The 27,915-nt window shown below is 44.3% G+C and overlaps 1 protein-coding gene across 4 annotated transcripts; it reads right to left on the reverse strand.

Moving 5' to 3' along the window:
- Positions 1 to 350: 350 nt before the first annotated feature.
- VDAC1 (voltage dependent anion channel 1) lies at positions 351 to 24,784 on the reverse strand. Of its 4 annotated transcripts, none has more exons than XM_083728619.1 (9): positions 24,118 to 24,784; positions 13,509 to 13,578; positions 11,836 to 11,885; positions 11,527 to 11,679; positions 11,378 to 11,430; positions 5,295 to 5,522; positions 4,562 to 4,712; positions 2,039 to 2,096; positions 351 to 1,336 (listed from the first exon to the last, which is right to left on the reverse strand). In XM_083728619.1, the coding sequence occupies exons 1-9, from the start codon at positions 24,220 to 24,222 to the stop codon at positions 1,245 to 1,247; spliced, it is 960 nt and encodes a 319-aa protein (XP_083584745.1). In that variant the 5' UTR covers positions 24,223 to 24,784; the 3' UTR covers positions 351 to 1,244. The 4 variants fall into 4 exon arrangements, with proteins under 4 accessions (XP_083584745.1, XP_083584746.1, XP_083584748.1 ...); XM_083728620.1 differs by having other exon boundaries at positions 11,836 to 12,393; positions 12,952 to 13,578; positions 24,118 to 24,288; XM_083728622.1 differs by lacking the exons at positions 11,527 to 11,679; positions 11,836 to 11,885; positions 13,509 to 13,578; positions 24,118 to 24,784 and adding an exon at positions 7,651 to 8,352 and having other exon boundaries at positions 5,295 to 5,966; positions 10,128 to 11,430.
- Between the last annotated feature and the right edge of the window lie 3,131 nt (positions 24,785 to 27,915).

A 27,915-nucleotide genomic window follows, 5' to 3' on the forward strand; every position in this document is an offset into this window, starting at 1 on the left:
CCTGATTCCAAATGAGGGTGGATTATCCCATGAAATGTTGAGGGTCAAACTGGAAAAGAAACCATGGAAACAGTGGGGAGTCATGAAGTGTCCTAGAGGAGAATATGACTAGTTAGCATACCTGTTAGAAAGTGACTGCAACATTGGGGGGGGGGTCTCATTTGTTTCTATAATAACCAAAAGCTTTTATACTGAGGACTTTACTGAGATACTGACTCATCTGTTGGTTCTGTCTTACAACAGATGGGGGGAAACCACCTATAAGTTGTCAAGAGAAATGCAGCCATTGTGTTTTGCAAGAACACAGATGGGGATGCTAAACCATTTAGGAAAACAGACACAATTAGAGATGAAGTTTCAATGTTTTATTCAAGTTGGGTTTGCTTGTTTGTTTCATTTTAAGTGGTGTCCAGTACAGCATTTTGGGGTCTAATGCCACACAAAAAAAGATGGAAGACTGAAGATGTAACCATTAAACTGCTAAAAAGAGAGAGAAGAAGTAGTGATAGAAACAAAGTCCATCTTGTTTAATGCAATGTCACTAGGTGATTACAGTTACAAAAGACTTCCCTGCTTATGGCTCTGACGTACAAGCTTTTCCAGAATGAGTGCAAGGGAAAGAACCACAACACGGGGTGTGATTTTTAAGTGGTGTTGGCTGAGTCACATCAAACTTTCTACACGCCAAAGTTATACGAAGTGAACACTCTAAAGCACTCCAAGGACAAGCTGTTGGTGTAGGAGGGAGAACTAAGTAAGACTTAAACGTGTGTGATGCATCTGCCTGAGCAGCCCCTTATCAGACAAATTTGAACACTCCATCACAGAATGAAAGCCTGCTAATTCAAGTGACAGGAAGAGGAGCTTTCCGAGCACTTGGTTGGATTGGCATTCTCATAGCATGAATTCCAAATGTTTCAACCATTTCAGGAACCATTATCTTAAGAAAAAGGTTCCAGACAAGAATCAGACCTTCATATTAATAGCTGGTAAGTATGGCGTTCTAATAAGCAACATTCCCCCAAAGGCCTGGAACTGGAGGGGAAAAAATCATCACCGGCCTTCTCTGAAAACACACACTTTGAAGCTTAGCCTTCTTTAACCAGGTTCAACATGACTGACACATGGCAATAATTGCATCCCAGACATAAAACATTGAAAAGTACACTAAATTCGGAAGGTAGCTATGCTGTATAGTATTTCAGAATTAATCACCAGAAATAACGGTGGTACAATTCCTTCTTTCATGCTTCAAATTCCAGTCCTAGACCTAGTTTGTGGCCACCTGCGTTGACATTCTTCCCATCCAACAACGCTGACAATGTCAATTTAATACCTGCATAGCAAAACAGGGAGAGAGAAGATATGAGCATTCATACTTAGGAACATAAGGGCAATGTATACAATCTGACAGCGATTTCCGCCCGGACACAGTTTCCAACTGCCGTGTTCTGGCTATGTCTGGGAAATTCTGGACATATAGGAAGCCTATCTGAGAGAGGTATGAGAACTAGACATACAAGGGATATAAAGGGTTAATTAATCCTTTCCTGATATAGGACAGTGGTCCCAAAACTTCAATACAACTACCAAGAAACCTCACTAAGCTATTTGCTCACAATTCCTTGTGATATCAGCATTAGCAACACTGTCCTTTGACTCACCCTCTTTTAGTATTTTAGATTTGATCCAAGCAAATGACTACAATAAAGCATGATCAACTATCCATAATTCTTACATAGACTGATCTGCTTTTTCTGTCAATTTAGATTTAATGTTTTTGGCACTGTAGTGGCAATTTATCTGAGGAAGTACAGGAAAAAATATAGAAACCAGATGGAGTGGCATTCAGTCGCCTTCACAAGAATTCAAATTTAGATAAAAATAAAGCCTGAAAGAATTGATCACTAGGGTTGAAGAATAATCAGGCTTTCCACATATCACAAGCATACAACAAAATCACGCATGTCATTTTCTACCATAACCATTTGGACGGAAAAGGTCAGCAGAATCGAATACAATTCTATTCCATGCGTACCTGGCTTCAGAGTCTGAGTATATCCTAAACCAATCAGACTGGAATTATTCACTTTAGCCTGAAAAACAAAAGTGAAGATACCTTTCAAAGTTCTTGTTGCAGATCATAAAAAGAATTGTGGAAAACAGAAATGACAGTTTATTTGCTCAGGGGAAAGAAATTGGGAATTCGGTAAGCATGTGGATGTTTATTTGAAAACACAGATCTTGTTGAGGTCAATAGGTCTCCCCCCACCCCGCCCATCCCCGTCAGCTAAATGTGCAAAAGACTACTCATGCATTTCCTAACAAACTCTTTACTTTTGCTGAACAGAAGTTTTCTCCAGGTGATCAGTACAATATTATGGCTTGCAGCTCAAATGGCACAAGTAGAATGAACTTAGGATGTTGGCTTGCTGCCACTGTAAAAGGAAAGCAAATGGAAACTTATACCCCACCCCACCCATTTATACATTTGAGCCTAAAGCTAAGCATGATGTTTTGCTGCCAGGAATCATTGTAAAAGCTCTCTGCAAGTCATCCAGTTGCCAGCCAGCCTCTATGCTGCAGCCAAAATACAGAAGGCTAGCCTTGAACGGGAGAGCCCTCGCTTTCCACTCTCCAGAATAGCTACTGCAGGTGCGTCATGCATTATTCCAACCAAGGAAATAATTAATGAAAGGGCTACCACAGCTCTGATTGCCTATTGGATCCTGCTTTTCACCCTGCCCTCATGCCTCTACTGCCCGTCCCTGTTGCCCTCCCCAGTGGGGCCATGTCAGGCACCTGTTCACAAATGGAACGAGCAGGATAGAGCCACAGCCACCATAGTAAAGACCAGCTTTTTAAAGCATCAGTGCTACTGAGGCTACATGTGGGGCTATAATAATTAATGATGGTGGTGGTGGTGGTGAATTATTATTTATATCCCGCCCATCTGGCTGGGTTTCCCCAGCCACTCTGGGTGGTTTCCAACAGAATATTAAAAACCTGATAAAACATCCCCAGGAAGGAAGAAATCCCCAGGAAGGAAAATGTTGAGTTTTTTTCAGGTGCAGAGATTTAAAATAAAAAAAAAATGTTATGACTCAAATGTGATTGTGGGGCAATGAGTTGTACCCAACTAAATCTTACATGGAGTAGTGAATTTAATGGGCTTAAGTTAGCCATGTCTATTCATTTCAATGGGGCTACTCAGAGTAGAACTAACATTGGACACAACCCTATATGTCAGGCATGGGGGACCTTTGGCCCTGCAAATTAATAATAATAATAATTTATTTATAATTTATTATTTATACCCTGCCCATCTGGCTTGCTTTCCCCAGCCACTCTGGGCAGCTTCCAACAAAAGATTAAAAATACATTAAAACATTAGTCATTAAAAACTTCCCTAAACAGGACTGCCTTCAGATGTCTTCTAAACATCAGGTAATTGTTTATTTCTTTGACATCTGATGGGAGGGCATTCCACAGGGCAGGCACCACCTCCTCCTCCTCCTTGCCCAGTGGCAGACTTTGGGCTTTCAAATATCAGCAGCGCCCTGCATGACACCAAAAATCAGTGCCCCCCTTGCCTTCCATTCTCAGTCATTCTTGCGGCACCCTCTCAGCTCGGCGTCCAATGTGGGCGAACCAGTCGCATTCCCCTAAATCCGCCTCAGAACTCAATTCGTCAGATGGAAGAGAGAACGAGCCAGCCACAGGTGCAGCAGCTCTTGCAATACTGCCAGTTCAAAACACACATAAGCTAGGTTTGTTAAACCTTTTGGCTCATTCTCCCTTCTATTCTTTAGCCAGTAGTTTCATGAGTCAAAGGAAACGATGAGCAGATCATCTTTGCAGCTGCCATAGCACAGCACTGAGCAAAGCTGCGGCAGCTGCATACACATCTCTGCCCAGCAGCAGTGAGAAGGCATGTGGTGGTGATAGTTACTCACTATGAGCAACTAGGCAAAGCACTAGATCTACAAAGCTGTATTGCTGTTTCCTTGTTTCTTATCAACGAGTCCACGTTGTTAACACCCAATGTATCTGAATACAGCTGAATAACTAGGGGAAATAAATTAAGAAAGGTGACATTAAAGGGAAAGCAAATGGAAACAAAAAAGAATTTGTATTTATGAGAGGTGCTGAGGTGCAAGTGTCTCTTTTCTCTCAGGGCTACTTTCCTTGCCTGGACTTCCCTTGATACGTGAAGCAAGAGGAAGCAGTGATTACCAGGTGAGGTAGGTGACCCAGCAGATGGGTTGCTGTTGCTCTCCAGGAGGGGAGGCGAGGGCAGCAGGAAGGTCTGTGCATTGGCAGAAGTGCAGGACTGGCTCTGCTGATGCTTTTGCACTACACCAACCTCCCCACCACCTTGCCCTTTGAGGGAAGCAACAGAAACCCACCTGCTGGGAAGCTGGCATAGCTGTTCCACCCCACCTGCTGAGCTGCTTCTGGTGATTTCAGTTAAATGGTCTTGGAGTTCCAGGAGAATTAAGCAGTCAACCTCTGTAACAGAATAAATCTCAATGAAAATGAGTGCCCACATGTTACTCACAGAGAAAGATGCATCTGGGTCAATTTGATATTTGGCAGCTATTCCAAAGCGGGTGTTGCTATTTCCAGCTGTCCAAGCAAGATTGACGGCAGTTTCCAACTTATTATTTACCTTCTGATAAATGGAACCTCCAAATTCTGTGCCATCATTCCTGTAAGAACATTTTTCATATTTTATTATACAGTCATTTGTGGGAAGTGTGCAAGCCTAGGCATGGTTATGTTTATGATTTGCTGCTGAATTGTTCTAATGGTTGGATGCTGCACTTTTACTTTTTTAATGTTTATATTGTTTAGCTTTTCATCATTTGTATACCACTGTGAGATCCTACAGGATGAAGGGCAGTCTAAATTACAATCAATTATATATAGTGCTTAAAAAAAACACATGAAGGAAATATATTAACAACATCCTTCCACATTTTTTATTTCTTCAATAATCTAGTGTGAACTTAAGTCTGTCATCCATTCCAAATCATTTCTGAACCCCGGTCTCCAAACCCTTCATCTGGGTTTTGGAGATCCGGATTTAGAAATGATCTGGAAGGTCCTATATATTTGAATAAATATAAATTTGGATAAGTGAAAACACAATCTTCCTCCTACCAAAGCACATAGTGATGTTTAAAGCATCCAAGTTATTGATAAAGAAACCGTTCCACCTTCCTTTTCACCAACTTGACAGGATTTTTTCTTACAACACTTTCCCAGTATGCAGTCTTGCCAGTACTTACACATTGGTGTGAAGCTGAAATTCGTCAGTCTTGTAACCAACAGCAAAATTGCTCTGAGTTATTCTGGACTTAGCAGTCTCAAAAGTCATTTGGTAACCAGCCAGCCAACCTTCATAGCCAAAGACCAAGGCACCACGTATTGAAGGACCAGCGATGTCAAAATCCATGTCACAGCCCAAGTTGATATGTTCCCGCTTGTATCCAGACTTGACTTTAGCATTCTTCTTCCTAAAAGGAAAACCGTGCTTTATATTATTCATTTTAAATCATGCATTCTAAAGCTATTTCCCCCTCACTGCTATGTACCAGTCCCATGCATTCTCCACAGTTGGAGGCAGAAATGTTTCTGAATATCAGTTGCTGGAAACTACAGGAGGGAAGTGCTCTTGTGCTCAGATCCTGCTTGTGGTTTTTCCAGAGGCATTTTGGTTGGCCACTTTGAGAACAGAACGCTGAACTAGATGAGTCATTGACGTGATCCAGCAGGCTTCTCTTATGTTCTTGCCACCACCAGAAACCTTTAACGGTAGCATGGAGACTGCCAACACAAATTAACCTCTTTCTCTGTATGCTGAGCCGCTTGACAGGCTATAGTCACCATGCATAAGCTATCTTAAGATGCTACCTCATCATACACCTGGTGGCTGAAACAAGTAGGCCAATTTTTTCAGCCTTTCCATTATTAGAGATTTTATTTTATTTTTTTATAATAATTTTTATTAAGGTTTTCCAAATTAAAACAAATCAAAACAAATTAAATCCAATCTATTGCCAATAACTAGGACTTCCCCTCCCTACCCCCTCTTGTATTCCAAATCTTCCAAATAAGCAATTAAATTCAACAAATTCTTATCCCCAAATTACACTCTTCATCAATAACCCAATTTATCCAAATTCCCATCCCCTAAGATCGATCTATACCCTTCAACGGGTTTCCCCCTTTCAAACATAGTACAAATGGAAATAAGCTAAATATAAATAGTAATTTTACAGCCTTTGGATTCCAATTTTCCCTCCCCTCTTTCCCCTTTGCGTTTCACCTATCCCTCCACTTCTAATATCTTCCTGGAGTTCCCACATTACACTATGTCCCTCAGGTTCTTTGCCAGTCTTTAATTACGGATGTCCAATCGTAGAAGGAGTCTATCAAATAAGGGCCCATTTCTTCTATCCAGGTTTTTATATCCAGGAGTAAAAACTCCAATTTTGTGTCCATAAGCTTGTCAAACCTGAATATCCCAAATGTTCCCCCAGTTCTGTCCAGTTCTTGTTGTTTCCTTGTTCTTATCAATCATTCTCCTCCTTTTTATTTCTCTGTTCTCCCACAGAAATGTTCTTTTTCCAAAAGTTTCTAGTGTCTCTGCAGAGGTTTGTTATTCTTGAAACAAAGCATTACATCATGTTCCTTTCATTTTCCAACAAATAGTTCCATTGTTTCCTGTAGTGTGTAAACCTCTGTAGACAAAATAGTGTTCCATTCCTGCAGTTTCCCAGGAGATTGAAAGTTCCATTCAACTGTTCACATTTCCTGTGAAAAACACATGCAATGTCCCTCGGCTCCTCTAGGTGGATTGCAATAACAAAATTCCCTTCCAGAATCACATCCACCAGACCAAGTAGCTTGTTGACCGATATTTAAAACAGTTTGTATTCAATTTGTAACAAATATAACCGGCAAAGTCCTTATAACAAAGTCTCTGTTTTAATCTTCCTTTTTGACAGCTCTTTGACAGCTGTCAAAACCTCCATCACTTTTCTCCAGGCAGTTTCACGAATCGCTCCAGGGATTCCGGGGGGGTTGCTCTTTTTTTTTAAAAAACAATTCCACTTTTCTCCTCCAGCTCAATCTTATAATTTTCCCTCGCGAAGTTGCTGATTCGGCAAGATAAGGTTACACTCGATCTTAGTTGTCCAGTCCTTTGTTTTGGCTCTTCTACAATTTAGGGGTAGGCTGACTTCCTTTTTTCCACCTCCCCCGTTCGCTCCGAATTTTAAAAATTTATCCCCTTTTTTTTTAGTCCATATTCCAATTACTCACGGGTTCTTCTTTAGAGCCGAATTTTCAATGGAAGAAGTCAGCGCTCTCCGCCGGATGGCATGCGGCTGCGCTCGGCAGGGATAGCAGAGAACTCAAAGCACCACGCTTCTCCCCGGCACCCGATCCGTAGCCTTTAAAAAGGCTCCTTCACGAGTCGGGAGGGCGCTAACGGTGCCAGCCGAGTCTCCATGTCCACGGCCTCAATCTGGCCGTGGTTTTTAAGGGTCCCCGCATCGCCGGTGCGGTAGGACCCAGCCCCTGCCAAGCCGGCTCCCTCCGGAGCTCGGAGGGAGCCCGCCATTCGGCGATGGCGCCGACCCGGAAGTCTCCATTATTAGAGATTTTAAAGCAAAAACTGGATGGCCACCTATCATGGAAACTACAGCAACAAATTTATTACATCAGCAGGGGACTGAACTAGATGGTTTTGAGGTCCCAATTCTATGATTCTAACCAGCAATCAATCCTGTTTAGAGCTGTTGAAATAGGCACTGCACTATTTCAATACAGGGAACTAATGATCAATGCAGTAGGTTAGGAAAATTATTTGGAACATTATCTGAAGATTTTGACTCAAAACTGATGGTTGGCAAACATTTTACTTGCAATGCCTTTATCACCAGGCACCCTTCCACATGCTGGTTAAATTAAGGACCTACTTTCTTACCTGTTATTAATCAACCACATTATTTCCTCTGAATTCCTTCAGCCTTATTTTAACCTGGATATTTACACTGAAGCCAAATGGAACCCTGAGATGATCCAAGACCGAAACCCCAGGTGTAACAGCTTGTGGTTCGACGTGACATGCACCCCAGGAGGGTGACTGCTACATTAATTGGCAGACATATCCCTCTTTCACATATCGGTGCCTCCATTTCAAGTTTGGAGAAGAGGCAAACATCAGAGCCACCTTGAGAGATCACAGTTCAAGGTTCACTGAAGGCAGGTGCTATCAGTAACGCACATCAGTCCTTGTCAAGTAACACTTTCACTACTTCATTTATACAAATGGTGTCACTTAACCACATAATTAATTCAAGGGATGCTGGCCTGCCTCCATTTTCCCTGGGATTAATTGAAAGGACATGCGTATCTGACATTTGTAACTCCTGAACAGTGTGGTGTGTTTTTTAAGGAGCTTTATATGGGCAGGAACCTGCCTAATATTAGGCTAGAATATTTGCCCATCTAACCCAGAACTGATTAGACTGACTGGCAGTGGCTCATCAGAGTCTCAGGTAGCACTTTCCCATTACCTGTTATCTGATCTAGCTGGAGTTGCTGTGCATGCAAGGAACATAGGAAACAGCCTTATACTTAGACCCTTAGGCCAGTGTTTCTCAACCTGTGGGTCCCCAGATGTTGTTGGACTACAACTCCCATCATTCCTAGCCAGCATGACCAGTGGTCAGATGTCCAACAACATCTGGGACCCACAGGTTGAGAACTGCTGCCTTAGGCCATTAGGTTGGTGCTGGGCATTCAACTGGGTCCTTCTGCATGTGAAGCACAGGCTGTACCTCTGAACTATACTCCCTCCCCAAAGGATGCTTGTGTGGCACTGATGGAGAAAGGGACAGTCATGAACAGTCCCAACTAGCATCGCAGGAAAGCTGCCTTCTTCTCTTCCCATCCGCCCTGCGGTCTTGCTTGGAAGCCACAGGGAAAACTTCCTTAGCCATTCCCCAGCTTTCTTTGCCAGGCATGTCACACACCCTCTCTTTCAACTCCCAAACTCCATCAAGGGACCCAGTTATAAAAGGAGAGCAGCATCTTTCCCCACTGGCCAGTGGCTATGCTGGGGTGTTATCCCAACATGCAGGAAGCCAGCCTCCTCTGTACAGCTTTCCTTAGCACCTCTGCAGAAATCAGGGACAGGTTATCCCATCCCAATGTGAAAGATGGGGGGGGGGGTCTCCTTTGTGTTAGCAAATCACTCCTCTGTTGCTGATATATGACTGGTAAGTCACATGTCTGTGTTTACTTTCCCGAGCTGGGAAAGTCTGAGGATGGAAGTTACATCTTATCTCTTCTGTTATGTCGTGCTGTTACACTGTGTTTTTCTCTCTGTGTCTGCTGCTGAAGAAGAGAGCAGACGCCATTATGATTTGTCCTGTAAATATTGCAAAATAAATCTAAGAAAGCTCACATTCAAGCTTCCAGTCATCACTGCAGACTCTGCTGATTAATAGCATACACAGGATCATCCGACCTGTCTCGCTGAGTGCTCTGGGATGAAGACTTGTGTCCAACCCAGGGGAGCGCAACACTGGACAATGCCCGGAGAGGCTTGTCTCATACCGGGGGCAGTGGGGGCCCCCAGGGCTTGTTACGGACACTTTGACCTCATATTGAGCTTCAGAGGTGCTCCAGGGTACCAGGTCAGGGGAGAGGTGTGGCTGGTGGTGACATTTTGATTGGTTATGAAGGTCAGTCAAAGTTTGCAGACACCTGCACCAAGGGAATGACAGGACTGAGGTTCATCACTCTCTTGGTGTGGGTTTCTGCTGTGCCACCAATGAGGCAGCAGGAAGGCATCCACCCAAGACAGAATGGAGGACACATAGTGGAAAGGATTACCTGTCACTGGAGTCCAGTCCACACACACATTCCTCTCAATACCCACTCACTTGGAAAGGGGATTTATGGCTCTGTGTCTTACCTGCCTTTAAGATGTAGCCCTCCTCACTCTGCTATCAGTAATTCAGCTGTTTTGAAAATGCAATTTCTGAAACTGGGTTGCAAAGGGCCACACTTAATGCAACACTAAACACACAACATGCTGTGGCAACTTTTGTCCTTTCATTGCTAATGGCAAGTACAGGGAGACCAGTTTTCATCAGGACTGTGATGTCGGAGTGGGGAGGCGATTCTTTTCTTTGCCACTGTGGTTCTGATGAAAATCAATGTTCCCTGTGTCTTGGGTGAATAGCAGCTCTGCAGAGAGGAATTTTATTTAGCACAATGGTGGAGGAGGAAGGAGTAAAACCACTCCTTTCCTACATTCCACAGTCCCCAAAGAGAATCACCCCCCCCCCAATTTGAAACAATAAAATATGCAACAACCATGAGGTGCATTTAACACCATGTCTAAATTGGGTCTTAAAATGGCTAATTCCCAAATGGACATTTTAAAATCACACCAGTAATTAAAAGGATCTATTTAATTTAATAATTTTAGTAGATCTCTGATTTAGAGCTTTGTATCAGTGCTAAGGTGGATGCCACATTAACCCCTGGTGCTTTTAGCAAAGGTGCTCTGTCATTTTACATTTTTTATTCCCATCCAGGTAAGCACTGCTAGTAAAAGCTGAGTTTGTAATGATGCTGCAAAGCCAAATCTGGAGGCTATGGAGCAGATACTCAGTAATCATTCTGAGACTGAACATCCACAACTCAGGAAAGGGACACCATACGTAATGAATGCAGCCCTGATTACTAGAAATGCAATGCGCTACTTTTAGCTGTGCAACATTCTGACATCAGGAGCATTTAGAAAGGATGATAAAAATGAAGACGCACACACACAAATATTAAGTACGTATAATCCCCCAGCTGCTTAATCCTCCTGGCCCACATAACATGCAGGAAACAACCACAGCATTGAAACCTTTCATCCAACCAAAGGCATCTAGTGTTCCAGCCTGCAAGAAGGGAGACCAGAAACCCAGCTGGGGCAGGGGAAGAAGAGGTGTCCCAAACAGCACAACTTAGTGGTAAAGTGTGAGACACTGTTAAGTAGCACTAAACAGACCTTGCACTGCAGGCTGTTGGAAGATGTATTTTGCATTTATAAGACCCACATGTGCATCTTAGACCAAAATTAGCAGCAATCATGACAACTGGCTCAAGCGAATAACTATTTTAAATAGCACCACACTTAAGTTTGCAAAAAGAAAAGACCTTCATGAAAAGGGGAGAGATGATCAGACACAAAGGATAATCACTAATGCAGCCCAGATTGGAAAGATAAAGCAAATTAAGCAGGCAACTAACAGCAACAAAAAGGTTATTCTACTGTATGAATGTACCCACTCCTTACCCAGTGTTAGGAGAGAATGAGGAGTCAAAGGTCAGCTTCAGTCCATGTGCAAGCTGAACAGAAAAAGAAATTCACCAATTGCATTTATAGTTTGAAAAGATGAGTGCTTAAAGAGTTGAAAAACTGCCATCTTTCAATGTAACTCTCACCTGATCTTCTAAAGTTATCTCTGTGCCTAGTGTGTTGTCTGTGTTCCACTTCTCTGTGAATGTCAAGCCATATTCTGTCCACCTGTACTTGGTTTCCAAACTTCCAGAAACTTTGGTTGTTTCTGTATTTGCTGAACCTGAGCTTGTAAATTCCTAAGGACAAAATGCAGGGTGAAAAATTGTTTTTCACAAAGTCACCTTACAGAGTTAGAAAAATATACAGGCCCCTGTCCAAGTAGACTGGTAGCTTTATTGGAAGTGTCAATTAAAATGACATGAAAAAATCATGTTTGGTCTTTCTCTACTCACCAGTCCATTTTCAGATTTTGTTTTCAAATCCAACTTTATTAAGCCAAATCCTAAGAAAATATAAATAAGCCAGAATGATGTCAGTAACCATCTGGGGCAGAGGCAAGCAGAGATTCTGATTGAACTTTCATAAAATGGAAGTCTTCTATGCAGGAAGAAAAGCATTTAAGAAGCTACACTAATTTCTGCAGCTTGCAGAAAGTTGGGATATGATTATATTCACATAATATATTATCTAGCCACAGGACAATCAGCATAAACATGATAAACTTTTGCTGCTGCTCTGGCAAGAAGTAAACTGAGCAGCATTTTTGTATATTTCTATTGATTGGTGTGTTTTCAGTTGTATCTGTTTTAATTCGTGTTTTGAGGCAATACTGGAAGAAAGATAGGCTGTAAATAAAATGAATAATGGGGAAACACATGATGAGATCCATGATTTCATGAGATATTTAACAGAACACAAACAGTTTTCTTCAAAGGATCAGAAGGCAAATTGCTGAAATAAATACTCCAAAGTAAAGGCCCAAATGCACAACACCATCCTTAGTACCATAGCTGTCAAGTGTCCCTTATTTGAAGGGACAGTCCCTTATTCCAGTGCCATGTCCCGCTGCTGTCCCTTATTGATAGATGTCCCTTAAATGATGTCCCTTAAATTTCAAAGGAAGCAGCTCCTCTCCCTCCCTCCCTGCCGGCCAGGGAGGAGGGAGGCTCCAACTGTGTTGCTTGGCTGTGTTGCTCACCCAATAAGAAGTCTAAGAACGACTGAGGGGTGGAGCTTGCATGCCTTGTGTGTGGCTAATTAATGCAAGCTGGGGGGGGGGGTTTGAATGCTGGATGCCATTTTGTTGCACATGCTGCTGCAAACTTTGCAGTGCAAAGCCAGGCCGGCGAGCCATCTTAAGTTGAGGCTGCATAGGCCTTGTGGTGCATGTGATTCAAATTCTATTCAGTTGAACCTCTGGTTACAAAGTTGGTTGGACAGTGTTCTCGAAGCTACCCAGCATGACTTTGACCAGACTGCAGGAGGACAGGAAGACTGGAGTGCCTGGAACAGGTGAGGCTGCAGGTCCCTTATTTTCAAATCTGTAAGTTGACAGCTATGCTTAGTACACAAATTCAAAGGTAGCTGGGACTTGGCCCAAATTTATTCCCTTCCACAGGTTGCAGAGTAAAGTGACAAGATTGATTACTCAGGCTGACAGCAGCTGGATAAAACTGTTAATTCAGTCTGGTCAAAAAAGGGACATGTCTCCCCTTGTCTCTGCCACTGAAAAACAATTTAAAAATACACAATTGCCAACGCTGCCTCCAAATATACAGTTAGATGGGCTTAGATAGGCTTTTACAAAGTGGGAGCTACATCCAAGAACTATTCTTTGCATCCCTCTGCTGCAGTTTACACCTTGAAGGACAGAGAATACATACGGACAGAGAAGTCCTGTGCATCTTTAGTCAGAAGGTTTACTAATTGAGCTAAATGATGCCCAGAAGCTAGTACATACTGAGAAAGACCTATTCTTACGGCACAGTTTGATCTATGCATATTGACTGTGATCTATAACACACACAACTGGCCAGAAACTGCAATTATAGTTGTGTGAAATCCTAGAAATCAACAACCCAGATAACCAGTGAAACACCACCCATTTACTTGTGGCAATATTTACCATATCCCTTGGTGAAGATGTCTCGAGCAGATTTTCCTAGGTCAGCATAAGCAGGGGGAACAGCCATTTTCTGCCAAAAAAAGAGAAAAGACACTTGAGTTATGGTTTTGTGGAGAATCCAAACACCACAGTGTTTTTGTCATTCCAGAGGTCCAGCCACCAATTAACCAAAAAGTGGACCAATTAAAGCCTTTTTCATGTTACATCACCGAGATGCCCTCTCACTGGTCGCTATAAAAACAAACCCCACAATCAAGAACAGAGCTGAGTTTGCCGTGACCTTTATTTGTAATGTTGAATCACCTAAAAACATATATTGAGGAAAATTTCAACAAGAAGAAAAATTCTGGGGCTTTAATTTACCTCTTGATCCTTAACAACATGAACAGATCACAATGATCTGGGCTGCTAGGTGCATGTGAAACATGTCACTCTGAATCTGCTGAGTTAACAACATCTTCTCTCCTCCTCCCCACCCCATGCCCCCATATAGAGCTCACTATTTATGTTTTCCCTTCTTCTAAATCTTTCCACAAAGGAAGGAGGTAGTATCATTTAAGAATTTTATTCTCTTTTCCAGCTAGCCTTGAAGCCCAAACCATCCATCAGAAACAGATGACGACATCAAACAAAGCCATCAAAGCTATGCAATATTAGGATCTGGATCCAGCACCTTGTTAAATGTCAATACATAAAAGTTATTCTAAAAACAATCATTCTTTAAGAACAGGAACCATAGAGATCCATTTCATAGCAATCAAGTCTATAGCCACATGAGGTTAACAAATCTTATAATTGAGCTCAATGAAATGACATTTTAAAGCATCTTTGCTCTTCTCCTGCAAGGTCAGTATGTTACACATAAGTAGACTTGCCTTGCAATAACCAAGACAGGCCCAGCTCATGAGCCCTTAAATCTTTTACTCTTCACCCAGATGAATATGCAACAGTGCCTTGTGGCTTATCTGATTCATTACACATGGTGCAGGATTGTTTATTGTAGAAACTGAAGATTCCACCCTCATTTCTTAAATACTACTAGCTGCACACCATAGGTTAGAAGCTTTATACAAAATAATTTATTTTGCCAGGAAGCAACAGGCATTGAGGATCTATTTCATATTTCACAGACAGAATGATTTACCATAATTCCGCTAAAAAGGAGAATGCAAAGTAAGGATATGCTGAACACCAAATGGTGTGTGTCCCTAAACCATTTTGGAGCAAGCACCACTAAGTTGTTGCTTATTTTGGCTCCAGACCAGAAGCAATTTGCTTTTACAAGAGAATTGCCAGAGCACATATGTCAGATAGGTACTTTAGCAGTTATTCACAGCCTGAAGCGCTAAGTGCAACAAGCTGTTGCATGCCAGAGTTGCATACTACTCTTAGATAAGTCAAGAGTCTCAAGAGTCTCTCTTCTGGCTCAAACTGAACTGCTACATCAAGCAAACCGAGAAAACAAGCTACAAAGAATCTTTCTGGCCTAGTGACATAGTAAACATTCTTGAGGGTACACTGATTGAGAGATACAAATCCCAGGTGATACTAACTTAACTATTCTGTGACCGTCTCCAGGGTGCTCCAAGCCTGCCACCCAACTCAGTAAGCTTAAAATGGATGCTCCTCGACTAATCAGATCTTTATCAAAATGGAAGACCCGAAGGCTAAGAATCATATTCTCAGCAGCATAACTAGCCGCTCAGGTACACATATCCTGCAGCCGGGGGCTGGGCAAGCTGCCCATAGGGACAGGGGGGTGCTATGTGGAGCCTCTCTGCCGCCTCCCCTTCAATTGTAGGGCAGCTGAGGGACAGGTGGAGGGCAGACGCAAGCCCCAAACTGCTGTTTCAGGCAGCGCAGAGCCTGCAGGCACCCAAGCCACCATGTCACTCCCAGGAGAGATGCGTGGCTTGGGCATGCTGCAGGCCCCGCAATAAGTGCCGGCCCACACGGTGTGGCGCCCAGTGCCAGCCACATTTCATTACGTTTGTTGACTGAACTAAAAAGTTTCGTGAGCCCCATTTTTTTTAAACTCACATTTTTGTCATTTTGTCACATCCCCTCACTGATGACACCCGGGGCAGCCCACACCCACCCTTCCTCCGCCACTGCATATACTCCAGAGCTCCCCAAACTAAGGCCCATGGGACTTGTTTATCTGGCCCGCGGCAACCCCTACTGCCCGCTGTTGTTACCAGCACTGCGCTGCACAGCTGCCCACTTCCGGGTCGGAGGAGCACCGGAAATAGCTTGTGTGCATGCGCAAGCGTTATTTCCGGCGCACATCCGGGTCAGAGGAGGCCCGTGCACATGCGCACAAGCTATTTCCAGCGCTCCTCCGACCCAGAAGTGCGCCAGAAATAGTGTGTGCACACGCGTATGGGCACGCGCTCCCCCACCCTCCGGCCCGCTATGCGATCAGCGCTGGAGACACCAGCCCAAGGCGCAGTAAGTTTGCTGACCCCTGGTATACTCAATATGTATCACTGTGAAAGGCTAAAAGGGAGCCATGAAATGTTAACAGGTCTCAAAAGCAGTTGACCTGAATGTAAGCACTAGGTCAGAGAAGGGACCTCTCAAGATTCTACAGGTATCTGGAGTGACTAGATCTGCATGCATCTTTCCATGCGGCAAGCACTGTCTCTGCTACAAAACCAGAAAATTCCTCTCAGAGGAGCTTGTCTTCATAGGCCTCCTTCTCCAGTGCTGTACTTGTCCACTGCTGTACTAGTGTGAGCTGGAGGAAACAACACCTAGAACAGCTCCTTGACATCCTTAATGATGTTTTTTGTGGTGCTCAGGTGTGACAACTATCAGTCAGGACAACTTCTATTCCAACTGGCTACAAATCCATTCTAAAACTCCAGCAGGTAGCACTGAAGAAAGCCATGTCACCAGGATCAGCTCCGGGGTTTTTCAAGAAAGCCACCACAGCACGGGAAACGTCAGCGATGGCTGTGTGATGAATCGATCATGACATGCCGGCTTAATGCTGCAGTCTAAACTATGCCTATGAAACAGTGGGAGGTGTCTAAATCCCATCTTATGCAATTACTGAAATTAAGGAATATTAAAAGATAATACTGTATCTAATGAGAATTGAGTTCTAAGCAACTATTAACTTCACAGGGGATCAGGTGTCTGAAACAGACAATATCACAGTGTTTTTTCTGTGGTTAACCCCGATTAAGATATGAATCATCAAGGGGAGGAAAAGTTACTTGCTTCCTCTATGCAAGAGCTGATCAGTCGTTTTAGGTCTGCGGTAGCTCAAAGACAACTGTCAGCCTCCACAAGTTGAAAGTTCAATGAGCTTAATGAGTGGGGCTGTGGGGTCTTAACAGGGCAGCCTGTAAATGCCCCTATATATCAGTTCTGGGATCTCAGAATGTGAACTCTGAGTGGGTCATAAGTGAAACTGCATGTCAGTGTCTGATCCCAGCCTTGAAGATGATAAAGCCATCACATGACTCAATCCCTGTTCAAGGATATCACCAAGACTGAAATAGCAGGGACAAAATGCAAGTCAGTGTTAAGCGCTCCTGACTTAGCAGCACTAAACTCTGGCATCTGTTGTCCCACCTCATGATTCTGCAATTTATAGGATTATTACATTTTTTAAAAAAGTTGTGGAAGCAAAGTCAGGTAGCAAGCTTTAGAAGCTAATTGTTTTAGGAAACACCAACTGGCAGGAATAGGTTGGAGTTCCTTCATACTCAGGTTAAGAAGCCTCCCTCTAAAAGAAAAGTAAGTTTGTTTTTGTATATCCCTGGCACTGAAGATATAATAATAATAATAATAATAATAATAATAATAATAATAATAATTAATTTACACCTCGCCCATCTGGCTGGGTTTACCCAGCCACTCTGAGCGGCTTCCAACAAAATATTAAAAATACAATAAAACATAAAACATTAAAAACTTCCATAAACAGGGATGCCTTCAGACATCTTCTAAAAGTCAGGTAGTTGTTTATTTCCTTGATATCTGATGGGAGGGCATTCCACAAGGTGGGCACCACTACTGAGAAGGCCCTCTACCTGGTTCTCTGTAGCCTCACTTCTCGCAGCGAGGGAACCGCCAGAAGGCCCTCAGAGCTGGACTTCAGTGTCCGGGCAGAATGATGGAGGTGGAGACGCTCCTTCAGGTATACTGGGCTGAGGCCGTTTAGGGCTTTAAAGGTCAGGACCAACACTTTGGCATAAGAAAAGGTCAGCACCAACAAAACGGCATAAGAACTTTCTCTAAAAATAAATACAAGTCTTCATAGCCACAAAGGGGAAGACAAGTTGAAATTGTTCTGGACCCTTGGGCATGGAACAATTCATTTTTTAAACCAAAAGGAATGATTTGCTGTCTTTAAAAAAAGCAAAAAACTTTTCATCTCTTATTTTAAGGGCACAAGAAAAGCCCTGCAGGATCAGGCCAAAAGCCCACCAAGTCCAGCATCCTGTTCTCACAGTGCACAACCAGATGCCCACTGGAAGCCCAGAATCAGGCCCTGAGTGGAACAGCATTCTCCCAACTTGTGATTCCCAGCAACCGGCATCTGAAGGCATATTGCCTCTGACTAAGTGGGGAGAGAGATGCAGTAGCAGCACTACTACGAGGGCCACATAATGCCTCTTCTGCATTTGTAAGAACTCATTCGTTCAGTGTGGCAGCACCTGCTCATTGGAACTCCCTGCCTATTGAGTCGAAGCTTAGAAAGTTAAGATCATTTTAAGGTGTTTTAGTATTTTAACTTTTGTATATTTTAAAGTATAGTTGCAAATTTATCTTGATTTAACTGTTTTATCTTTCATAAGCAGCTTTGAGGTGTTGTTTCACAACCGGGCGGCATATGAATTTTATGAAATAGATAAGAATACACTTCTCAGTCGCTGTGAAAACCAATGTACATTAGGAAGTCTTAGTTCCAGCTTTGGTCAACCTCTGTCTTGGCACCCATCTCCATGCCACTTTCTGCTCCTGATCCATCTCTCTTGCACTTAGTGCCTCTTCTGCAGCTGGTACAGAAGCTGTGGATCCTGCTTCTGTACCAGCTACAGCATGGGTAGGCAAACGAAGGTCCAGGGGCCAGATCAGGCCCAATCACCTTCTAAATCCGGCCTGCGGGCAGTCCAGGAATCAGCATGTTTTTACATGAGTAGAATATGTCCTTTTATTTAAAATGCATCTCTGGGATATTTGTGAGGCATAGGAATTTGTTCATTATTATTTTTTTCAAAATATGGTCCAGCCCCCCACAAGGTCTGAGGGACAGCGGACCGGCCCCCTGCTGAAAAAGTTTGCTGACCCCCTCACTGCTACCTGAGCCCCAGATCGCTTGCCGCCACCACACACCCCAGCCAGGTATGAGGAATGGACTTTAGACCCCCATCAAAAAAGTTAAAGAGTAACAAGTAATGTATCATTTTCACAGTGTCTAGAGACTGTGACAGAATCCTAAGGTACCAGCAGCTACAGAATGTCAGGGCTGATCTTGACACAGTGTTTGGTACTAAGGCAATCCATCCCAATAGGAGGAGCTTGGTACAAAGAAGTTTTCAGGTTTGGTCTTAATCACATAATATTGTGCTTTTCTCCAAGTAATTCAGCTTTCCTTGCTGCATTTCATCACCTCCTTGCCGCTGGTTAAAAGTAACCCCCCCCCCAAACAAGATGTAGCACACATTGTTAGAAACTCAGATATACAGTGGTACCTCGGATTACATACACTTCAGGTTACATACTCTTCAGGTTACAGACTCCGCTAACCCAGAAATAGTACCTCGGGTTAAGAACTTTGCTTCAGGATGAGAACAGAAATCGTGCTCCAGTGGTGCCATGGCAGCAGGACGCCCCATTAGCTAAAGTGGTGCTTCAGGTTAAGAACAGACCTCTGGAACGAATTAAGTACTGGTACTTAACCCGAGGTACCACTGTATAAGCTAGGTGCCAAATGGCTCCTTAAACCCAGATTGCCGTCGCCAAAACGGAATGTCTAGTTGCTATTTGGGGGTAAGACAGCTCTAAAGTCTTATTTTTCAAATGATGGACTGACTGTGATTGAGTCTCAGTGAAACATCTGGCTAGTTCAGATGTCAACCTTGAGCAAGGTTAAGAGCTTTGAGAACTTAAATAAGAAAACTGACTTGATCCAGGGACAGTCACATATAAGAGGCCCATTCCAACCTTTTTTTTTCTTAATGGTGACTACTGCTGCTCAGGCTGCACAGAAAAAGCAATTTTATTCCAGAAATTCATTCCAATTGTGCAGATAAAATATAACTGATAGAATTCTACAGGATGGGGTATTAGTGTGTGAAAACAGTCCATCTTCACTTGGTTGCAAGTGGTCAAAAGCCAGCTGGGAAATGTGGCTGGCGCATGGCCAATTTCAAACACTGGTAGCACGCCTTGCCACAAAGCTACTGTAAGCAAAGAATTTCTACATACTTTGAATCCTACCTTATTCTCCCTGACTTACTGTGTGGACAGGTGCAGAAAGCAATCAAACCTAAGCCCTTCAGCCCACAGAACATTAATGATATCAGCCTCAGTAAGATTTACACATTAATATTACTAAATACAAATGTGATTCAAGAGACTAATATTTGTTCTGACTTCCTGCTCCACAGTCAAACCTCCATAAAATTCCAGCTCTAACCCACACGCAGACTTCACATTCATACTGACTGAAGTGACATTTTGCATGGGACTTGACCACACAGAAGTGGTAGGAAAAGGCCTTGCTACTCATTTGCTGATAATGTTTTTACATAAGAACATCAGAGCCTGCTTGGTCAGGCCAAGGGTCATCTAGTCTTGCATTCTGTTCTCTCAGTGGCAAACCACATGCTTATGGGAAACCAACAAGCAGGATTCAAGCACAAGTACACTCTCCCCTCCTGTGGCTCCAGGCAACTGGTTTTTAAAAGCATTACTGCCTCCAGCCACTGGGGCAGAGCATAGCTATGATGGCTAGCAGCCATTTTAGTGACTCAAACTAGATACATAACCCTACATCAGCTAACTTGGTCCACATACTCCAGTGGTGCCCAAGCAATTGTTCACACTGTATGAGGTTCTGTTCAGTCACCTGTAAATGTTTCCTATTTCAGAGGAATTTCTACCAACTATTATAGGCTGGAATCCATACCTTTTACATAGGGAATGTCTAAAGCACAGAGATGTGGCCACCACAGAAGTCAGAGCCAAACGTATCAGACTGCAGAAGTGGAAAGTGGCCAAGTCTCCTGATGAAAGACCTCTTAGATCTTGCAGCTCACAAGATCTAAGATTTAATACATTATATTAAAAGAAGGGTGGAATATACATTTCAAAATATCCCACATAATTTATTGGAATCTTTTGCAGACTGAAAAGACGGATTTTGCTCCCCCTGCACCACCAACACTGATTTGTTTTATCTCTCTCTCTCTCTTACTTAATCTTTTTTCCATTGTAAAAAATTGATTACCAGAATAGTCAAATCAATATATGTAGTAACTGTAAATTGTGCCTTATTTAAGTCACAGAACTTGGCACATCAATGACATGAAAGGCATGGGGCAGGGAGAAAAATGGGACATTGCAGATTTAATGCTATCTGTCCGTTATCACTACTGTAACTGCATAGCTGGGAATCGGGGAGGGGGGGTTCTTTCATTGTATCTTTTTAAAACATTTCAATAAACAACAAACAAAATGGACCAAATTCCTTCTTTATATATCAAGCCACTATCCCTCCCATATGTCTATATAAACACACACACACAACCCATTCCTAACAGCGCTAGCTTTATCTTATCTCCACTGTCACCTAGGTCATGTCTATCTCACCTTTGCTACCCTCAGTCAGTATCTGACTTCTACCAATCCTCACCTTTTGCATCTAATGTTCCTTGGTGAGAAACAGTTTGCACTCAGCTCCTGCTTTCCTTAGGTGGTAAAAGGACAGTGAGTGCACAGTTCTCTGGCTCTGTGCTTTTATGTTGTGCATTTGAGGATTTTCTTTGCCTTCTCTCTAGTGATCTCCATCCTGCAATCTTGATGTACCTTTCATATACTCATTATCAAGATCTGAATGCAGCATTGTGAGCACTCAGTTCTGACTCCAACCCCTAGCTGGACGAAGATACGGGAGGAGAACAGGAATGACAGATGCGCCCAAGTGTATCATTTCTGCAAGAAGCTCAGGTTGTTTGGAAGGAAAACACCTTCTTCTTTTGTGTTTTAAGAATTAGATTTTGTTCTTACTTTGCCCCTAGGTGTCTTTTTAAATGTGTTGCTTTGTTTCTGCTACAGACTTTATGAAAACTGCTGGGAAGCCTTTTAACAGGGCATCTTGGAGAAGATTTCACCAATGTTGCCCACACATGAACAGTTCTATTGAAATAATTATATTAAAAGGAAAGCACATCACTAGTATATGCCTTGCTAAAAGAGCAGAGGCATATGCAAATGGAGCAACTGAAAAACAATAGCCTCAGTGTAACTTCCCACTGAGATCAGTATCTGCTAAATGTAATATGTGAAAGGCTACATGAGTCTGTTTTGCTCCTGGGACACTTGTCTGGAAAACAACACTTGTACTGGAAGCCAGAATATTTACATATGATAGTGTACATGCTTCTTTCATGCAGTAGCCTTCAATCCCTTGGATTTCCAGTCAGTCAACCTGAACCAGCTGAGGACATCTGACTTCTGCACATGTTATCACCTGCCAAATCAGGAACCTGTGGACATATGTCTCATATGTATCTGAAAGTGGATGCTATCTCTCTGCATTGCTTTTGACAAAGAATCTGTTTGCAACCCCACTATACAAAAAACAAAAAAGGAGTAAAATGATGAAATCAGAGGTGGTAATTAGCATACAGATTTTTCCTGCCATTTTCACAGGGGAATCAAGTTGGAACAGAAGCACACATGTGCAGAAAGGATGAGGGAGTAGCAACACTGTCCAATGAACACTGTAGCCACTGGTGTGAATGAAATTTAGCATGTCATGTCAAAAAAAATCACAGTTCCATACTGAAGTGTGAAAGAAACATTAGTCTCACATGTACTTTTAAAAGCATGTTTAGAATTGGATGTCATGTGTCAGTTTTGCTCAATACCAAAGCACATTTTCAAAACACACATTTATGTTTTATCCCCATACATTTGGTTGTCAATGGCTTTGAATTTGTGCTAGTAGTTAATATTGTGTTTAATTCTATTACAAACAAAAAAGGATTGTGACAGTATACATGGAAAGTTAGAAATACCCCACGTATAATTAACTGTCTATTTGCTAGATATATGTATATCTATACTGTAGAATTCTATCTACTTAGCAGCTATATTGGCCTTATGAATGGCACTAGGATTCTGCCTAGGGCAACAAATACAATCTGCATCCAGCCATAATGGCTGCAAAAATCAGCTGCAAAAACAGGTCACATTCAGATAGCCCTTTTAAAACACATCAAAATCAATCTGAGAATGAAGGTATTTCCCATTGCAGACAGTGGAATTTGATGTAGCCATGCTCTTGAATATTGAAAAACCCTTGCTATTTATTTTTAAAATGACATTCCTTTAGAATTATCTACATCCATTTGAAGACATTCAAATACACCCATCCCTTTGGGGCAAAACCTCATGACTCCATGTTCTCTGCCCATTGAACTTTTGCCTTCATCCAGCAGATATAAGAACAAGCAAGGGCATTAGGGGCATTTAGAGGTCAAGGGGAAGAAGCTGAAAAGAGGAAACTGGAGGGAAGCAGCATCCACTAACAGGTAGCCAGGAAAGGCGACGACACTGCTACCTGTGCGCTGCATCTAGACCTTGCCAAGCCCACGTTACCGTGTCTGTGGACTACCCCGGGGTCACACCATCTGGCATCGCTACTACTTGGGTATGTGCTACCCAGGAGCGCAAGGAGCATTCAGCTGGAGGCCTTTCCAGCGAGGAAGAAGAGCACATGGAGTCGGCGCGAAACACGCTTCGCGCACAGAGGTCACCTACAGCTCGGTGCTGCTGAGCGCGGGGAGAAGGGGAGCGGCAGACCCCCCCCCCTCGTCCCCGTCCCCGTCTTCCAGGAGCCCCCGGCGGGGATGGGCTGGCACACAGATGGCGCTGGCTTGGAGGTAGAGGTGTCCAAGGGCCAGCCGGGCACCTCTGGGAGGGAAGGATGGAGAGGCGGAAAGAGGTTTGATGGGAAGCAGATGCGCACGAGGGAGGCCCGCGAGAGGGTTTCTGGCGCCCACGGCGGCGAAGCGAGGCGGCCTCGTCCAGGGCTTTCCGGGGCCTGCGGCGGCGCGCCGATCGGGCAGCCTCCGCGGCCTTGAAATAGAAAGGGCAAGGCGCCAGGGGTCGCGCTGGAGGGCAAGGCGATTTCTCCTCGCCATCCTGGCGACGGCCACCTCCCCAGGCCTGCAGTGGCGCAAAGCCTTCTCCTTCCCCCAGCATCCCTCTTTCCGGCTGCGGCGGGCAGGGGAGCAGTAGCCGCACCAAGGCCGCCTGCCCCGGCTCGCCTTCCCTCCCGATCCCTGCGGCGGCCCGGAGAGAGGCTGGCAAGCAGCCCCGGCGCCGCCAGTAGCGGCCGATCTGGCTGATTCCGCCTTACCGTGTCTTTGCCGTGGCCGCAGCAAGGCTTCTGGTGAGCGGCGGGAGGGGCGGCGGCGGCGGCGGCGTGCAACGGGGCGGATCTTGCAGGCGCCGAGGCCAGCATCGCGGGAGAGCCACGGGCAGCAGGCAGGCAGGCAGACGGACCCTCCCTGCCGAGCAGAAGGACGTGACTGCGCCGCCGTCGGACGCTGGCCGGCCGCGGATAGGCTGAGCGCCGGGGACGGGAGGGGGGATGGCAGAAGAAGCGGGGCTGGGCTTTCCGGGCGAAGGGAGCGGCTCGGCCAATGAGCCAAGGGCGGCGTCTCTCGCGTCTTAAGCCGCACGGTGGTTGCCAAGCGCGACGCTGGAGGCGGGCGCCCGCGGAGTCGCCGGATCGTTCAGCTTTAGCCTTTTCTGCCCCGGCCGCTGCTGCAGTTGGAGACGGGGCGGCGAGGAGGTGGTGTTAAATGCCTCGTCTCCAACTGAAATCGGTGGCCCTCGCTTCCAAGCGGAGCTCCCGCTCAGGAATGACGGTCTTTATCAGCATTTATTCCTCGCTTTACACACACAAGTCTCCAAGCGAATAGAACACTCGAAACAGCTAGAAATCGGTTAAAAGTCAGAGAGCAGAGATCGCTACACCAGATAATCCGTGAGGATCGTTCGCACGTAGGCAGCGGAAGGCTGGTGTGAATTCCGGATATGCCAAAATGCATGCCAAGAATGCCCGGTGGGGGAGCTGTCCAAAAACGTAAGCAGCATCTGCTGAATCAGGCCAGTGAAGCCTCTAGACCAGGGGTCAGCAAGGTTTACCTCGCCTGGGCCAGTTCACTCCAGCGGAGACCCCTACATGGGCCAGATCGTGTGTGTAAGAATGCACGCAATTTCCAGCATCTGCATCTGTGCAGATGCGATTTCCAGCATCTGTGTCTGCGCACATGTGTTTTTCGGTGTCTGAGCATACACAGACGCAATTTTCGGTGCCACAGAAGCAAGTCCGCGCACCGCGCTGTGCTGATTTAGTGCAGCGCGCGGGGACTCACTGAGCAGGCGGCTTAGTTCGGGGGTAGCTTGTGGGCCGGTTAAATGACCCCTGTGGGCCGCTTGTGGCCCATGGGCCTTAGGTTGCCAACCCCTGCTCTAGACCAGGGTCCAGCTCTCGCAGTGGGCAGCCCACAAGGAATATCTGAAGGTCTTGGAGACAATGGGAGCCCTGCATATAGACACAAGAAGACGGAGTGATGTACAGGAACCCACCACATTAGTAAAGGTAAAGGTACCCCTGCCCATACGGGCCAGTCGTGTCCGACTCTAGGGTTGCGTGCTCATCTCGCTCTAGAGGCCATGAGCCAGCGCTGTCCGAAGACACTTCCGGGTCACGTGGCCAGCGTGACGAAGCTGCTCTGGCGAGCCAGCACCAGCGCAGCACACGGAAACGCCATTTACCTTCCCGCTATAAAGCGGTCCCTATTTATCTACTTGCACTTAAGAGTGCTTTCAAACTGCTAGGTGGGCAGGAGCTGGGACCAAACGACGGGAGCTCACCCCGCCTCGGGGATTCGAACCGCCGACCATACGATCGGCAAGCCCTAGGCACTGAGGTTTTACCCACAGCGCCACCCGCACCCCACCACATTAGTACTGGCCATCAAATGATGAGGAGTAGCTATGATAGGCCTTAGGGACATAAAACAGAGCGATTCCAACTAAACATCAGGAGGAACTTCCTGACATTAAGAGCCACAGTGAAAAGGACTCCCTCGGAAGGTGATGGACTCTCCTTCCTTGGTGGTTTTTAAGCAGAGGTTGAATGGCCATCTGTCTCAGATGCTTTAGCATTGCAGGGGGTTGGAGTAGATGAATCAAGCCATTGTTCCATTCAGCTCAGTATTATTCACACTGACAGTGTCTCTCCAGGATTTCAGACAGGTAGTCTCTCTCCTAGTCACAGCCCTACCTAGAGGATGTTGAGGATTGAACCTGGGACCTTCTGTGTACAAAGCAGATTCTCTACTACTAAATGGCAGCTCTTCCCCTTGGGACTGGAATAGGGGAAAGAAAATGGTGACAATTCCTCAGGTGGTAGATGACTAGTGGGAGTGGGAAGGAAGGGCCATATTTTCACCATGTTTGTATAGAGGAAGTCAACAAAAAAAAGAAACACAAACTCAGGACAAAAGGGAGAAATGAGCTAAGAGGAAGGCACATTTGGCAAACCCTCACCATGATCAACTCCTGCCTGGAAACCTATGTCCCCACTGTGGAAGGATGCGTGGATCTAGAATTGGCCTCCACAGTCACTTACAGACACACCTCTAAGACTGTGTTCATGGAAGACAATCTTTTTTCCCCTTTTTAAAAAAAAAATATTAACAATTTCAACATAACAATAGCAAAACATCATATTCATTATTTCCCCCCTTTTTTCCCATTCCCCATCAAACCCTCCTCCCGCTGAGACTTCCCTCAGCTCCTCTCTCTGATTTCTCAGCACACGTTATTCTCTGCCTATTATAAAATTATTTCAATCCTTGTATTATCTATCTACCATGTTATCAATCAATAAATTTGTGTATGTTTATTCAAAACCTGCCAAGGAGTCCAATTCATTTTGTTGTCTTTTTAAGTACTTTGTGAAAAGTTCCCATTCTTCTTTGAAGTCACAGTTTTCCTTATCTCGCAGTTTGTATGTCAGTTTAGCCAATTCTGCATAGTTCATCCATTTTTCTTGCCACTGTTCCTTTGTCGGGGTTTCCTCGTTCTTCCATCCTTGTGCTATCAAGACTCTTGCCGCTGTTGTAGCATACATGAATAAATTCTTTGTTTTCCTTGGTAGGTCTGGGCCTACAATCCCTAACAAAAATGCTTCTGGTTTTTTTACAAATGTCATTTTAAACATTTTCTTCAATTCATTACATGGAAGACAATCTTACTCGGATGCATGTGATCACCAAAGAATAGAGGGAAGTTGCACAATGGTGATGGAATGAATACTCAGGGGAAGCAGGAGAGAAAAGCTTCATGCCTGGTTGACAGGGTGGGTGGTAACAGGGATGGATCTTTAGAGAATAGGAGAGGAAGGGAGAATGAGAAGTTTTGGTCATATTGAGTGTTATGCTTTTATGATCCGAGTAAAAATTTCCAGACAGGCAAGTTAGAGATGTGAGGTTATTATAGGGAGGTTACTATATCAGTTGTAAATCGCTTTGGGTTGCCCTGAACAAGATAAAGTGACTAATGAATTCAATAAGTAATAATAATATGGAAAGGAAAAGCTGAGAAGTAGAGCAGGATCTGGTGGCCTACAGAACCATGAAGGGGTGGTTCTGTAAGCCATGAAATTCACTGAGGTCACTCAGGGACAGTGTGGAGAGACAGAGAGGGAAATAGCAGAGGGATGACAACAGATTCATTCCTAAGGGACCCTGGCAGAGAGGAGAGAAAGCAGAGAAAGAGCTTCCTGCTGTGGGGGCAGGGGGAGGGACCTGGATGAGCAGTGAAGTAGAAAGAGGAATTTAGGTCCTTCCTTCCCAGCCACCTTGTCTGACCCCCTGCCCCATGACTTTTCAGTTCTGCTGCTGCTCCTATTAAATTATTATTGTTATTATTATTCCACCTTTCACCCTACAGTCCCTGGCTGGCTTCTAACAATGAAATGCAATGTTAAAAACGTTTTAAAACAATTGGTTGTTTATTTGATTTTCATTTGATTTTTATTGTTGGAGTGATGGGTTGTTGTAGTTTTTTTAAAAAAGTTTCTCAGTCACTTTTCATGTGGGACCTTTTCTTTCCTCTTGCCAGGGGGGCCAGCCTCTTG

This window comes from Podarcis gaigeae, assembly GCF_964106915.1.
Source record: "Podarcis gaigeae genome assembly, chromosome: 2".
NCBI lineage: Eukaryota > Metazoa > Chordata > Lepidosauria > Squamata > Lacertidae > Podarcis > Podarcis gaigeae.

What these genes read in the sequence shown, in the direction of transcription:
- VDAC1 (XM_083728619.1), bottom strand. Translation starts at nt 24,222, where the DNA reads ATGCTGGCCTCGGCGCCTGCAAGATCCGCCCCGTTGCACGCCGCCGCC. An exon ending in CATCTTCACCAAGGGATATG is followed by an intron (nt 11,886 to 13,508) that starts GTAAATATTGCC and finishes ATATTTTCTTAG; the next exon opens with GATTTGGCTTAATAAAGTTG. An exon ending in ACCCAGATGCATCTTTCTCT is followed by an intron (nt 2,097 to 4,561) that starts GTGAGTAACATG and finishes TTTGTTTTTCAG; the next exon opens with GCTAAAGTGAATAATTCCAG.